This window comes from Strix uralensis, chromosome 1 (genome assembly GCF_047716275.1).
Source record: "Strix uralensis isolate ZFMK-TIS-50842 chromosome 1, bStrUra1, whole genome shotgun sequence".
Taxonomy (NCBI): Eukaryota; Metazoa; Chordata; class Aves; order Strigiformes; family Strigidae; genus Strix; species Strix uralensis.
This window is the reverse complement of record NC_133972.1, coordinates 129,924,811-129,942,077: the sequence shown is the minus strand read 5'-3', so window position 1 is coordinate 129,942,077 and position 17,267 is coordinate 129,924,811. Positions and strand designations below refer to the sequence as shown.

The following is a 17,267-nucleotide window of genomic DNA, read 5'->3' as shown; positions in this document are numbered from 1 at the left end:
CAACATGATAGAAATTAATCATAGTCGAACACTTGCCAATGTCTGCTTGACCTACATGTCGCAGTTCTCTTTCAAACTATACATTGTTAATACGAAAAAAATTATGACATCTTGCGCTGGAGCTTCATCTCTAGACAGTTCTACAGAAGAACAAGAGAACAAGTACACATGTTACTATTTTTTAATGTGCAGGGAGAGAAATTCCTTTGTGTTTGTAATTACATTTGGTAGTTTACAAACTCTTTATCTGAATTAAGAAATTATTTTCTGAAATGTTGGAAGGATCTGATTTAACTAGGCAGTCTTAAAAACTGTTCATTCTCCTTTCAGGTAATCACAATGTTTTGTTATAAAGCAACATACCAAAAGCTCTAAATGATAAACTGCTGTTGGGTCTACAAGCTATCAGTCAGAAAATGAGTAAGAGAAAGCGGGGGATATGCAGCAGAAATTGCTATGATTTATGGCAGTACTGCTATAATCACATCACAGTACAGATTTGTTCTGAAGAACTCAGTTTAATACTTTGTGTACTTATATTTATCACAGGTCTGTGCAGACACAGAAACAATGTTTTTATTGAACTATGATGTGTTTGACTTTAGATACATTTAGCACAGATGACAGTTTTTAACCACTAATTTTGACTTACGTAGTTAAGTATTATATAAAGATTAAATGGCAGTAAACAAGGAAACAAGCCACAGAGGGTTGTATGGCCTTTGTTTGGAAATCATAAGCATAATGAGGGTCATTATCCTCTATAAACTTGTTTATGAGCATTGGTAGTGAGTCTGGGATTTAAAACATTTGTGAAATTTTGACTGCAATTTGTCAGGCATGTTGGCAAAAAAAATCTATTAGCTTGAAATGTAAGAAGGAAAACCAATTTAAATATTGTTTCATTGCTTAAATAACTTGAATATTGGAAAAGCTGAACAACTGTTAAAATCATGAGGTGAAGAACTTGGCTCCTCTTCAGTTTGTTAGTGATTACTGACCATTAAAAATAGTTCACAGACAATTCAATAGTGATTAAGAAAGAAAACTTAAAATACCATGAGCACAGTGTGAAGTATAAAATAGAAATTGTCTGAAGATTTAGTGAAGACCCCACTGCATCAAAATATAAGACAGGACTTCTCAGGTGTCCTTAGAAACTACTACTTGAGCTTTGTGTTCTGGGAAACATGAAAATGTCATAAATAAATAATAATTTAAAAATCATTTATATTCATTAGATCTGTCCTCCAAGTACTTGTCCAAGTTCCCCTTTGAATCCGTTAAAAGATTTTGCATCTGCAGTTTTATTCTGGGATAATTGAGAGATGGACTGAATGAATTACCTGACGTTGAACTCTGAAGTCTATAGAATATGGCTTTGAGTTAAGCTTTACCCAAAAAAGAGTGGTTGAATTTGGTATGAGTAGTGGTAAAATAACAGAAGTGAACATGTACAAGAAAGACATGGACCTGTTAGAGTGGGTCTAGAGGAGGGCCACAAAATGATCAGAGGGATGGAGCACCTCCCTTACGAGGAAAGGCTGAGAGAGTTGGGGTTGTTCAGCTTGGAAAGGAGAAGGCTTTTATTGCAGATCTTATCGCAGCCTTTCAATACTTAAAGGGGCCTTATAAGAAAGATGGAGAAAGACTTTCTACCAAGGCCTACAGTGACAGGACAAGGGCAAATGTTTTTAAAATAAAAGAGGTTTAAATTGGAAATAAGGAAGACATTTTTTATAATGAGGGTGGTGACACTGGAACAGGTTGCCCCAAGAAGTTGTGGATGTCCCATCACTGGAAATGGAAAGATAATAGCTTGCAGTGATTTTTCAAATACTGATTGTAAAAAATAATATAATTTATAAAGAATTAGATGTGATATTTTTTCATTAAGAGTTTTTGTCTTTAATACAGAGTTTGTTAATTCATGTGACAATTGCTAGGACTTTTGTACAGTCTTAATGCACAAATGTATATGTAAATATTAATAAGATATAGATAATTTAATTTAAATTTTATTCATATTTTTCTTGTCCTGAAAACTGTTTTCCATTTTTCATTGTTTTCTCAGATTTTTCTTGGAAAGAGATTTTGAGCTCCTGGTTCATAGGAACTCCTTCATCAGATGGAGAAATAATACTTTTAGCTTGTGTGATGAAACACTTCTAGTTTATGTTTCAGTTCATGTGAGTATAGCAATATTGTTGAAGAACATTACCAGCATACACACACAATCTACACCTGCCATCATCATAATGAAGATATCTGAATAAATTTTGTTTGAGAGAATCACAACCTTTATCTTTCCATAAAATGATGGAGAGTAGGTAATGGGTTTCCTATTTAGATGCTCATTAAAATGTGGTTGACACACTTAGGGCAGATTTGAGACAAATTTTCCTCCTATAGCTTGTTTGACAATTTCAACTGTAGCAGCCACTTGGCAACAGATTATGTTGCATTATACAGTATTGCTTCTCTTCTCTTCTAATGCAATTGCATTAGAGCCATCCTTACCATCTCACACTGCCTAATGTCTGATTATCTAACAAAACAATATGTCCACTTTTTATCCATGATGCTATAAATTATTCTGACTTACAAAATAATTAAGGTGCAACACTGCAGGTAGGTTTTTGAGGATACTAACAGCATTCTGCTTAAAACACTGAAAGTTTTAAGGTAACACAATCTGCTTCAAAATAATATGCAGAGAAGTTAAAATTAATAATTTTACCTATTTTATATGTAAACATTTTCTCTGTAAAACATTTTTTTTGTGAATGTTATACAGTAGTTTACTTATGCTTATGCAATTTATTTAAGTGACTATGTATCAGAAGCCTGAAAACATTTTTTAAGGAATCTGTTGATAACATAAATATTGTTCTACCAGATTAGAAAACTGTGGAGAGTTTCTAATTCGATTTGCTTATGTGTGACTTCCATTCAAGTCACAAAAATGGGTATCTGTATTTGCATATAAAAAACCTTAACTTTGAAGGGAGCTGCACAGTCTTTGTTGGTTTTGTTAGACTTTTTTTATTTCTAGATCATGTGCTTTTTAATTGGTAACAGAAGAATATAACGAGTTTTGGGGCACCAAAAGAATTGCATTATATGTTCAACAAAACATTTGTGAGATGAATGGAGTTTTCCCAAAGACTGGTGAACAGTGATAGGAAGACCCAGTATGACTAGTATATGTGACACACAACTCTCTGGCAATGGCCAGAAGAAGATTCTTCAAGAAGTTTTTACATATTGTTTATAGAGCTAAAATATTAATGATTCTTGTGGGTTTTATGCATTAAAGACTCCATTTTGGGAGGTCTGGATTTGTAAGTGAGAAAGAAAAAAAAAAGGTCTTGGTGTCTTCATATTATAAGTCTGTAAATGAGTTTAATAGTCTCAGTTATTGCTATGCATTTATTTTCTTGAATTTCCAATGTACAGGTTCTCCATGTCTCCTAAACAGATTAGTATGTGGCATATCTCTGGTATGCATGTTAATAGATCAGGCATTTTTAACACAGTGCCTTTATCTTAAACTGCACTCTCTGCTTGCCTGTCTTTCTGTATCAAGGAAAAATGAAACAAGCCCTGAAACCTTCATGATTCTCTGGATACTGACTCCGGAGTGTTATCAGCATGGTCCTCCTTCCCTTCAGGAAAATAAAACCCATTTTTAAAAGAAAAGTCAGCAAGCATTAATGCAAAATTGATTTTATCAGTCTAAAATGAAAATACAGAAAGTGCAAGAATTACAGAGAGAACGTGGAGAGTGCAAGTGGAAAAGGTGGAAGGAAAACTAGGAGATAAGTGTAGCATTGTAAAATGGGAGAGAGTATTTTTTCAGGGGGAATTACTTCTGCCACAGCATACAGCTCCCAGGTGGTGTCAGGAGCTTTGAGGAACAGAGTGACACAGAAGGGGGTTGGTGGTAAGTTTGACAGATCAGCAGGAGCCCTCTGCTTTTCCTTGCAGCCTGTACGTAAGTGTGGTAAATGAGTGGTACCAACCAAGAGATTTCTAGATTTCCAGAGAGATTTCTAGAGCTTTTTTCTATATCTGGAAATCTGCTGTACATATTCTAAGGACATACCAAAAGGGTACCACACCCTTCAGCCATGTCACACATGTATGAAGGCAGTTGTGCTTGTGGTTTGCTATCTGAAATTTGGTGTATGCTTGTGCTTCAGATAATGGTTTTGAAACAGTCTGAAGTCTTTTGAGAATCAGAGATGTGCAAGAGCTTTGAAGGAGATGCAAATTGCCTTTATACAAAAGCATTGCTATAATATTATTGGAGGGTGAGGCGAAATCTACACATTTTTTTCTGAGCCACTGCATTTTAATTCTGTTACACTGATTTTTTGTGTAATACTTCCGAAGTTGACAGTCTTATATTTCACTGATGAATCATACAAGATTATATGTTTAAGAAAAAGAAATATGTATACACAAGTATTTGAATTTCAAATTCACCACACCTTGTGCAAACAGTAGAATGGAGTGGGAAGATTAAAAGTGTTCAATTGGAATCAAGTGGTAGTGATGTGGTGGGAAGAGTTGACTTAAGATAGAGGATAGGAGCATATTCTGGAGAGAAGAGGACATTTTCAGCAATTGCTGGCGGCAGTGCTGCAGCATCTCAAAGGAAAACAGGTATGGAAGAGAAGTGGAACTCGGAAAAAATATTTCACATTCTCCCATAACAGCAGTGTAAGTTAGTAGTAATAAAGCCTGCTTACATTTTAGTTCTTGTTAGCAATCAGTGCAAATACAAACATATGTATGCTCTCGATGGTTTTACTGAGATTTGGATTTGCGCTAATACAATCTGGAAATTGATGCCATATTATTCACTTTTCAAAATGAATTCACTTTTACAAACTATTTCATCAGTTGTACTGAGCTTTTTTAAGGCTGATGGGAAAAGCATAAGACATACCAACCATGGCTGATTTCTCTTTTTACAGACACCTGAACTAAAGTATCTAAAACATAAACTGAGAATTGCTATAATAACACACACTCCCACACATGAAACAGGAGAAGAGAAAGGCAGGTTCTTTTCAAAGCTCACGGATCAGCTTGAAACCAAGAAGATTATTTCCTCTCAAACCAAGGACACACCAGCAAAAGAAACATCAAACTGAATCAGTCTGGGCTTTCATGTGAAATAAAAGAATGAATATTTGATGCTTGTTTCAGATTGATATTGGTATTGACTTTTCAATAACAAGCATGTAACAGAATACAACTTCTCACATCATTTAGAAATCACCCCCGAGGTTTAAACTAAAGCACAAGAGATTTGGCAGGAGATGATCTGTTTCATAACAAAAAGAAGTACATTTTAAGGATGTACTACTTATCCCAAAATATAAGAAATAACAAGGAATAATAATAATGTGATGGAAACAAGTCTTAGAACTTCACCTTTGTGGCAGCATCAAAACAGACAAAGCCCATGCTAAAGTCGATGGTAAGTCCCATAAGATGACTCTCCAAAACACAGGCATACGTCTTGCACTGTAAAAGAAAAATCAGAGAAGGTAGTTAACACAGAACACATTTCTTCAAATTCTTTCTAGGACTAGTATTTCTGTGTCTTCATTCTAATGTTTATATATCTCAAAATTATTATCAGAAATAAGTAATTTGTGTGTAAATAGGTCAATTTATTGCCAGTGTATTTCAAATCAAAGGGTTTATATCAGTGATGAAGTTTTCTAAGTATTGTAAAAAGAGGCTTTGCTTCCATTAGGGAAAAAATAAATCAGAATCAGAATTGCTTCAGTGGTTTGCCAATGACAATTGCTAAAAGGGAAGTTTCATTATTTTTGAACCCTTTTATTTGCTTTGCTACCCAGTAACTTCCTCTAACATTAATATATTCCTTTTATCCTTTTAAGAAAAAAATGAATGCATTTGTAAAATATCTCTTTGGTATGCTGTTTGTTTTTGTGTGTCCTAAATCTCAGTGAAAAAGGTATTATTTCATACCATGTAGCAACTGATGTAATCATATGAAATACCTTTTTTGCTTCAGCTAGTGGACCAATATCTCTCAAAGGTTTCTATGAGAAATCCCGAAACTTTCCAGTTCTATGATTTTTAAATCTATACATCTATTTATTTCCATAACATCACACTTGAGTGCTGTGAGACATCTATTGGTGTCATTTTCAGTATTATCAAAACTATTGCTGTGCATGAAGGCTGACTTCAGGTACAAAATGACAAACTTGTATTTTTCATCACAAAATATGCAAAAAAAATTAAAACATTTCCAAATCTGATGTAAATTCTTTAAAGAAACAATTCTTATTTTATAGAAATTTTACCCTCCAGATTAAATGAAATATATTCTTCAAATATTGCTGTAGCCACTAAATACATGAAATAAAGACTTCCATGATCTATAATGTGTCAAAGAACTAAAATATAAAATGTAAACATGGGAACAATGTAAATTACTAAATTATCAGTGTTACAAAAGTATGTATTTTTGGCATTCTGATTATCGAGGATAAATGACATGCCTTTACTTATATTTTCTTTGGGCGGGCTCTTTGGATTCTAAAGGGTCTTCCCCAGAATACAAGAAGCTGAAAGGCTCATTAACAGCTTCTAAGAGTGGACATAGACATTGTAAAGCAGGTAAATGGAAAAGTTAATACCTATATAGATTCCTTGGTTATTTTAAATTTTACTTTCTTACACTTCAATACAGATTTTGTTACTGGAACTGAAATATTGCTTTCATTGATCAATTCATTGAGTGAATTGCTTTCATTAATCAAATCAGGTTCCAACTACATACAAACAGTTGGTGGTTAATCTTTGTGCACACACCTTGGAGCTCTAGAATCCAGGTTTCAAACACAGTGATATCCATCACTGAGGCTGAAGGACAATCTCTGTTAGTTGTCAGTGGGGCACAAGTGCAGCATTTAAGCCAGTCTATAGACGAAGCATGGCTATCTATAACTCAGAAGTGAAAACAATCCATGACATGTGCCTTACAAGATGATTTTGTGTTATTGCTGAGTAACTCATATGTCACTGTGTGATCCACCAAAGGTGTTCAAAAACTGTAACTGTCTGTCTGTCAGTAAATGAAAGCTTTCCTACTGCTGCTGTTGAGACGGAAAGCAGCAACTGCTCTGTTCTTGTAGCTTCCAACACTGAAAGAACTTTATGTACTTGACTAGATGTATAAAACCTGAATTCATACAGTATAGAGGTGCACTTAGTCATTATAACTATTACTGCATAAACTGCCAAAAATTGTAATTATCGAATCAGTGATTCAGCTCTGTGGTTTGCAGTCATATGGTATTTGTGTTTACATTAGCAAATAAAAGTGGCTTTTTTTTTGGAGCAGCTACACCATAAAAGTGCTATGAATATGCAAACTTTGATTGTAAATCAGTGCAGTTAGAAAAGGAGAGGATATTGCCTTTGGCAACATCTCGTTATTAGAAAAAAAGTGTGTAAAGTAATATATTTCACAGTGACACTACTTAATGAATTCACATATGCAAAAATGTTCAGGTTTTGCATGCAAAGCAAAATATGTACAGTTTTGTAGAAATATCTTGCTAACTTCCTACAAGATGTAAACTACATTTTTATTTGTAGACCTATAAGATATCTAGAACAGATATAGAACCTTACTGAGAATTAAAATTTGACAAGGAGACAGTATATCAGATTTACAGTATGTCTTGCCATCTAACTCACCTGACCTCCAACCTCAACACCAGAGGTCAACCTACAATGCGCATTGTAGTGACACACTGAGCTGACACAGCTACCTCTGCTTAAGCACAGCACTGTGCCTGGGCTAATTAGCCTCACTGAGGAGTTAAGATTTATGAAAAACAGGACATATCAGCCTTGGTTCAATGCTGCACTGAAAAAGCAACCTGCTTCCCAGACTGAAAGTTCTTTCTGCAAAAGGCAGTGCACAGTTTGTGGAGAAATGTCATCTAGTTCAGCTCAGTGTGATTATCCTTAGGAAGAAACTGCATTGTAAGGTGCAGACCACCAGTAATAGCTGATTTTTTACTTATTCTTATACGTAGACCAGTCTATGCCCTCAGACCATGTAATCCATGATGTTCAAACCAATTCAGAGAAGCAAAAATGTGAGAATAATAACAGGATCTCTGGACAGCGAGATTTTAGTTTCTCTGGGGAAGAATGTCCCTTGCTTTATGTATGTTGTATGCACTTGCACATGATTCTGGTCACAGGTCAGAGTAGGAATGTGAACTTTCAGACACTCATTAATAATTTAAAATTTCTTATACATTTAACAAACACTTTAAATCATTAAAACTAATAATAATATATACTGTGGCTGTTTGGCTTCGGTTGTTGAAAGCTTATCAGAACTGAAGCATCCTTCTCCCAAAAGAAGCAGAAGATATTTCAGCACTCATTTCTTGTTCTCTCACAGAATACAGAATCTTAAATTAGGTTCAGACAGGGGCTGAAGGAGACAACCCAAAGTTGTTTCTTAGATTCTACTACCTCAATACATCTAGTTTAAATTATGGAAAGAATGATATGTTGTAAACCTAGTGTAAATTATCTCTGAAGCTAAGGAAAAGCATACTATAAATCCAAGATTTAATTCAGACTTTCAAACTCAGATTCAACTTCAATGGAGACAAATGTTAAACTACTGTAACACAAAGCAGCTTACACAATAATCCATACATTAGGGAACAAAACCCTACAATACAAACAAGAAAGAAACAACTACAACATAAACAAGAAAAAATACATGATGGAAGTGGTGAAAATTTTAGCATAAAGCAGCAGGAACACAAAGGGAACCTGACAATCACATATAATTGCACAACATTATGCAAGCTATAGTAGTCTCAGATTCTTCATATAACAATGCTGTGAGATAGTAAGGAAAAAGGACCTCCATTTCAACTAAATTTTTTTTTCTTTTAATAGATAATGATGAAAATGGATTAGATCCTCTTACTACTCTAAAGAAAATTATCTCAAGAGTGACTGCAACACACCACAGTGGCACCACTACAGCATCGTACAGCATATTATTGCTAAATATTATCACCTTCACTATCTCTCCTCTAATTTATTTCTTTCCTAAAAAAAAAAAAACCTGCTTAACTTTTGTTTTAGATATGCCTCTGGCAGAATCTATGAATTAGGTTTAAACAGAATTTATTACATGCTTATAGTAAGGCATTTTAAAAAAATTTTATGATGTATTCTTTAGAATTACATCAGAATAGGGCCCTGATTAACCTCTCATGAAAGTTAATGCCAATTTTTACTCATTGAGTAACTGTGTTATTATTTGTATGATCTTGAAATAGTACCCGACGCATTTGAATAATTCTAGATGGCAGCTTTAAATTGCAGTTATATTTCCAAAATTATATGATTTCATAGTAAGACAAACCTGCACACAGCTGGATTATCATTTCCCATAAAATATGAATATTCATATGAATATGATTACATAAACCACAATTTTAGTAAAAATGTATAGTTGATACCTCAATTTTGAACTTGACATCTTTTTTTCTCACAAAGAAATGAAAGAATGTGTCAGAGACAAATTATACTACTACTTAGTCAAACCAGATTTTATCTGAATCTGCAAATTGGTGGATGAAAGCAGTAATAGATTGCTGAAAGAAAAATGAGGAGGCCAAGACCAGTTATATTAAAAATTAACATTCTATTTTTTTTTCTAAACTGAGGTCTAGAGAGGCAAGGAAATAAAGGAAAAAAGTTGAAATCATAAGTGTGTGTTTCACAATAATAATCTATCATGAGAAGCCTGTTTGTTCACTTTAACAAATTTTCTATAATCAATTAATCTCAGGAAATCATTACTCTGACTTTATAATTGTTACTCTGAACATCAGTAGAATGAAAAGAAAGGTGGAAAGGTTAAAATTAATCTGCGGTTAAGATTATTAGGGAAATTAATTTTGGGAAACATGGGAGCAATTTTGAATAAATGCAATTCTAAAACCCAAGAGAAAAATCTAAACTAAGAATGCTACAGTAGGAATCAATATTAGAGAAGAAAAAATATTAAGCAGCTTCTGGGCTAAAAGTTATTCAAGAAAATTGCCATATATTTTTTTACTGATGGCACAGTAGTGCTTCTACAAACAATCTTGCAGTCAGTTATATGAGAAAGACAAAACATCTCAAATATTTATTATCAGAGGATATATACTGTTGCAACTTTTATACAGAAAAACTACACTTACATTTTTCAGTATGACAATCAGAGTTCAAAAGAATAGCTCCTGTAAAATGTAGCAGAGTGCATGAATTCAAAGATAAAAGTTGAACCTTCTTCGACTCTTCCAACAAAGGTAACATGCGTTAAAACTGACAGCAGTGTAGTTTTTGCAAAATGGATCATTAGTATATACCAATTCAGTCCATCTGCATGTGTTGGTTTGTAGGTCAGAAAAGAGCTAATATATAACTAACTAACAATTTGTCTAAATAAAAAGCCGTCAGTGCTTGCATTCCCAGGAGGACACAGAAAATGAGTGCAGGGAAAGTGAGCATTAGCCAATACTTGCACAGGCTAATATGCTAACATGATTTCTGTAGGTTTGTATACAGAATAACTCACGGAAACATCAACTAAAACTGTTCCAATCACATGTATTAGAACATCAATATAACAACTAGGATTAGACAAATTATAATTGTTGTGGGTATTTTTTTTTCTCCTATTTTAAATCAAAAAACCATGACTTTTTGGTCATGTGAGAAAAGCAGTTATCTTCAAACACTCTGATATGTAATTTTGCTATAAAAAATCGCTAGTAATCTGTACTTGAATGTCATCCATCTCTGCTCTGTCATCTGACAATTGAGGAAATAAATACACAAGAGACAAGAAATGTGGGAAAAAAGAATAATGTATTTGAGGTATAATTTTGTTCTTGCTTGCATCCTGTAAGTACTCTCATTTAGGGTGCTCTCATTCCTGATCATTACAAGGACAATTTAATTCCTGCAATATTCTCTTATGTTATCCAATAACAAATATATTAGCATGTAAGACAGTATGTAAGAATATCTAAACAACTGGTTTTGTCCCTGATTATAGACTGTTTTTTCTCTTCTGTCCACGAACTTTTGTTAAAAATATGTATCACCAAGTCACATGACTCAAAGATTGTATTTGAGATTATCTCTTCTAAACGCAAGATTGCAAGCTGTTTGGGAACACCAAAATGGTTTTTATGCAACTACATACATAAAACAGTAATAATTTGAGAGTTGCAGGACGTCAGAGAATTTCTTAAATTGTATCATTTCACACAGACCTAATTTGTTAATGTACTAAAAGGTAATCATCAAGGCAGTTGTTCTCACCTGTATCCGTTCAACTTCTAAAAAAGTTGCTGTTTGGAAGGCTTTTTCCCATAGTGTTAGGTCAGATTCTAGTTCCACAGAAAAGTAAAGATCTTCTCCAGATTCAGACTGGACACTGAAGCAATGTTTCCGCCGGTCCAGTAGATCACTGTCCTGATGAAAACCTGAAGTTATATAATCTGGCATACATCAATTAATATTTTTAATTGCAATAATCTATGCCTCAAACCTAGCATTTTTAAATGGCATTTCTAATTATATAAAACTGTAGTAACTACTGAGAACCGAGGAACTGAAAATTAGGGGTTTGGTGTAAACATGGGTATTTCAATTAATTTTAAACAGGACACCTATATTCAGAATGGTACAGAACAACACAGCATATCTGGCATAACTTCCAATATTTTAACAAATCACTTCTCAAAAATGTTATCAGCTAAACACTTTTAAATTAGATAAATTCTATAAAAGGTGTCCACTTTCTATTCACGTGAGAGGAACGCAAATATCAGCTTCTCTGACCTATTTGACTCACCCACTCTACTCTGGAAGGCTCGCCAAAGGAAGCAAGAGATTTATTTAAGAAGTATGAAAAGTCCATCTGTCCTATTTTCCCTATAGAGGCTAGACAAAACAAGTTCATATTTCTGGTGGCTTACAAAATCCAACATAAAATTTGTTTGTAGATGCATACTGCCAGTAGAGAATATAGCAGATGCCATTGGTTAAGTTGCTGGCTTTGGACCTGGAGGAGGAAGTTACTTTTGACTTTACTTTCAACACAACACCACACAATGAATATCAGGTTATAAATATATAATATTTAATGATTGCTAGCATTTCTAATTGGCACTAAATCAAAGAATAACCAAGGTAATCTGGAAATCCATTACTAAAATGTTTTTCAATTCTTTTTTTAATAGATGATGTTTTATGCTAAAATTCTGGCATGTAATTAATTCTTGTGAAAAATACACTGGCAGAAACACTTTTAATTAATTTTGTCCTTACTACAGCAAAGCAGCTGTCACAAGCCACAAGCTCACCAGCTGTCCTTGCAAATACATCTGGAAATTTGGCTATATGTAGCTTGGATGCAATTTCTACAATGCTACCCCATAGCAGAGGGCAGAGTTGAGATCAGTAAAGGAGACTCACAGGACAATATTTCCTGCTGGTTATACGCAACTTGAATAGACCAAGGGGACACCATAATCAGCTGATACAAGCTGGAAGAGCACCTTACTTTATTCAAGCCAGCTCTCTCTGGGGCAGAGAATCAGGAACTTAAAGCCGACTGAGAATGGAAATATATAAAGCAGGATTCTGTATGGAACTATTACTCTCAAGCAGATAACTAGACAATGGTAGAGTAAGCACTATTTTCCTCTTTCTTTTCATTCAGTAGACATATGCCAGACCTGCTCAGGAAAGCCAATACAGCATGCGTTCATGAATGTTCCTTGTTCAAAACTGCTTTACAGTTTCTAGAAGAATCACTTACAGAGGCAACATGCCCTCTCTGCAATCACCATGACAACACCTAGTTGTTCAGATTTTAAAATGACCAGTCACTGTGGAACAATCTCCTTCCTTACTTCCATTGAGTCCTAAACTTAGCAGCTCAATAGCATTAAGTCATGAATGGAAAAATCAGAATGTACATAGACTGTTAGATATTAAAAACAGCATTTCAAAAAAAAATTAATATTCTCACAGATTTTTTTCAAAGTGTTCAGAGGGCTGTGTAGTTGAACCTATGCTCTACTACATGCTCAGCCTCAGAGTGCACGGAGCAGCAGCACTGCATTTGTGCTGCTCCTGTTTTTTGCATCCTGTAAGTACTCTCATTTAGGGTGCACAAAACATACCATCTTGCACCTGACTATACAAAACCCATGAATAGGAACTGAATGAGTAAAAGCACTGGCCAACCCTCACTGTTCCACTAAAGAAAAGCTACTTTGTATAGTATAACTACTTCTCATCTAACAGGTCTTAAGCAGGGTCTTAAACTCATTATGCTCCCAGAGCCACACGTGACTGAATGGGCCTGTTGGTTCATAACCAAACAGAACTTTTCAGCATGGAGTCTGACAAAACTCGTGTGCAAGGTATGTATCTTTCCCAGGAAAGGTTTTAGTTCTTCATAGCTACAACCTCAGAAGAAACTAAAAATATTTTGAATTCATCTTCACCTATTCTTGACAACAGTCAGTAGAGAACAATTAAATATTACTGATTCAGACTCTTAAACCTTATTTGAAACAAGACTATGGCACTATGTGGGATCATAGGAATGACTGTTATTATCACAATAGAAGTAATAGCCCTTGTTTTCAAATGGGAAGAAGTTTAGTGCAGTGCCCAATTCCAGAATGCATATCTCTATTTAGCTGGGCACAGCTAAGGTTTGATGCTTTTAAATTACATTGTTAGATTCTCCCATTCTTACAGGCTTTTTTCCTATTGAGAAGAATATGGTGGCTATGAAAAACATTTGAGTTCTCAATGTAAACTGTGAAAAATAAAGCGTTAAAATTTTTGCTAAGATTGATCTCTCTTAAAATGTGTTTGAAAAATACAAAAATCTCAGAAAAGTCTTTCAAGTGATTAAATAAAAGTTTGTGTACTGTATTATCAGCATTGCTAGCAATAATTGTACAAGATTTTACCAAGCATTACATCAAACCTAGATGATGAAGAGAAAGAAGAGCTAAATGAGATCTACAGTATTAATCCCTGTTTCTTCTATTTATATATGAAAAGGAAAACATTCTATGATTTAGAAAAGATCTAATCAATACTAGGTAGCATTTCCCCTCAGTGCTTTACATATAAAGATTTTAGAATATTTCAACAACTACATCATATTGCGACAAACAACATACATATGTACTTATGTATTTGTTTATTATTGGAATTTACATTTTGTGAAGTTCTTATCTGGAATTAAAACAAAATTCAACATTTCCAAAAACATAATAATTTTCCACAGAATAATAATGTATGTACTGGCAATTTTGATATCAATGTCTATGACTAAGTGCATGGTAACAAAAGTTCAAGTCAAATGTATTTAAATGTTGTACTTCAGTTTTTAAAAAAATTGCTGACATACATATGAGGTATTTCTTTCCTTCTTAGTGGCATTTCATTCTACTTATAAAAATAATTTGGTGCAAGGCTCCTTTCAGCACTGCTTCTGCTTCTTTTTCCTGCAAGATCTTTAGTTTTTCATTTGTTCTCAGGAATTAAAAAGTGAAATCTGTATTTCAAATTTATAGTTCTAACTATGTTTCCATTTGTACAATGGATAATCACAGGAAACAATATGTAGGCAAAGCTAAAAGATAGCTATCCAAATGTCCTTGTAAAGGTAGGAATTTAAAGCAAAAGCTTTTCTTAGGAATCCAACTGAGAATTGTCCAAAAGTCTCTGCAAATTTACGATAAACTTGTCAGGAGTCTCAAAAACAGGTCTGGATTAAGCAGGAATCTTCATTAATTAACTTTTATCAGACGGTGATTTCAGCTAAAATACAGAATGTCATTCTAGCCATTTAAGAATATGCTATGACTCTGTATTTTTATAATCACTTACTTAGTCAATGATGGACATGAGCCAATTTCATGTTGATTGTTTAAGAACTCTTTCATACTGTTAATGATTAGCTGTACCATTTGCTCCTGATGTTCCCAATGTGAATTAATACAGATTCACTGAAGAGGAACAGTCACAAAACTTGTAGCAGTATGCTAATTCCCTACTGGAAGGAAAGTAGTCCTGCTGAAGGATGGGCTGTGAGGAAAGTCCTTGGCTTACACCCAGCTTCAGGGTAATCCAGAATCTCTGCTGACAGGATGGTATGACTCCTGCTTGCCTAATTAATAATGATGTCCATGTTAAGTGAGAGTAATAAATTTGTCTAAGGGAACCAAGCATGGCTCATTAGGCAGGTCCTTTCAAATTAAGGCAGAACGCTTCTTTATCACTAAGTAGTGACATCTCCTTCTCTTCTGTAGAGGTAATCTTTTCTCTTTTGAAAGACTGCCCTGTCCAGAAGCAGCACTGCTTATTTTCGATTACTTGTGTCTTTTCGTTTTATGTATGGTGAATGCATTAAATACTCATATTTTGGTTATTAATTAAATGCGCTGAGATGCAAGAGATCCTCAGCTTTTACTATAGTCAGTGAGAGTTGAGTTGTTCTATTCTACAAAGGTCTGTGCAATAGAAAACAAAGCTAGGTCTACCAGTTTCATGCTCATGACATGATTTTTACCCAGGAGGTGCTGAAGAACTGTCTGGATGTCTGGTTTATCTGTAAAGTTACATGTAATATACAGAGTAATTTGGTGATGGAACTGTAAATATCAGTGACACTGGCAAGCAGTTTTTGACATGAACAACAATTCATGTAAGATGTTCAAAACCATACTAATCGGAGTTGTATAACTAAATAGACAAAATAGACCTTGACTTTTGAGATAATTTTATTTCAGCTGTTAAAGTTAGGTAAATATTCATGTTTGTGATATTAATCATAATAATTCATAATAATACACATACGAGAAAACAAACAAAACCTGTTTTCTTTGTTGACTAGTTCAGACAGTTCTGCAAAAAGAAAGCTGTCTTATCATTACCAAGCTTCAAACCTAGCACATAAATTTTCTGAAGATAAAAAGCATTCTTCCATCACTTCAAGAGTGCAATAACTCCAAGGTGGCTGTAAAAACTAATCACATCATGCCTTTACACTTGCTGGCATCACAGCCCTGGTTATTTTAGTTTGTGTCTCTTTTCACTTATCAGTTCCATCTACATAAACATACATCTTTCTAAAGGATTCTAATGATCTACTTCTTTATCTGAAACTTTGGAAACACTTTTCTTGAGCATCACCATTAGTTGCTATGGAGATGGTTCTAATAACATTTACAGGCAGCAGGGAACAGATTCACTCCAGAGTAAAAAAATGATACTGCTTCTCCAACATATCCTCATTAATCAAGTAATAAAGAAAAAATGATCCATGCAGGCATGCGTTTGTACATATCCCATCTTATTTGGACCATTCTGAATTTTAATGTTAAAAAAGTAAGAAAAATGTTGAAATTGCATGTGTGTATATATATATATATGCATTTAAATAAACACAGAATGCCAGCTAAACTGCAACTGGACAGAATATTTTTCAATGGCCAAATTTTATGAAAATATTTTTTCTCAAGGGGAAAAATAATTATAAATTATACATTTTAGTTTCAATTAAATTTCCATTAGAAAGATCTATCTGATTGCTTGAGAGAAACAGATGTTTATTCCCCGTAACCTATTAGGTACATCAGTAAACTCAAATTACTTTCCTATTCTGCCTGAATAGGGAAATTAATTTCCTATTCTGCCTGATTAAAAGGTTTCTCCTGAACCAGTGCCATAATTGTGCCTATTTCTTAATAACATCCACTCAGAAATGTGTTTATTTTAATGCCATAGGAGGAAAATTTTTGAAATTTTCATAAAACAGTCTAATCTTTTGGGGAAACGAATTATTCTATTACTTTCCAGAGAAGCACTTCCAGAGAAGTGGTTATTTTCTGCTAAAGAGAATTCAGAGGCTAATGTAATTACAAACAGAGATTAAAAAAAGGTGCTGATCATCTCTTTGGAGAGTTATTAAGGTTTTGTGCCTCTCCAAACTTTGAGGCATTATTTGCTGAAAATTTAGTTTATGAACAGATCCCAGAAGAGTGAATATAATGATAATAGATAGCAATGCTAAAGAGTGATCCTATCTCTTCCTTCTGAGCCCTTGTTTACAATGTTCTCAAATTTAAACA

At 34.0% G+C, this 17,267-nt stretch overlaps 1 protein-coding gene across 5 annotated transcripts in view; it reads right to left on the bottom strand.

Annotated features, from left to right (window-relative positions):
- The window catches only part of SNTG1 (syntrophin gamma 1), a 363,466-nt gene that overhangs the window by 26,853 nt on the left and 319,346 nt on the right, over window positions 1–17,267 (bottom strand). For all 5 annotated transcript variants that reach the window (XM_074880871.1, XM_074880862.1, XM_074880897.1 and 2 more), the window contains 2 exons: window positions 11,422–11,574; window positions 5,449–5,541 (listed from right to left, as the gene is read on the bottom strand). In XM_074880871.1, coding sequence (XP_074736972.1) covers window positions 5,449–5,541; window positions 11,422–11,574 — 246 coding nt within the window. The remainder of the gene's footprint in view (window positions 1–5,448; window positions 5,542–11,421; window positions 11,575–17,267) is intronic.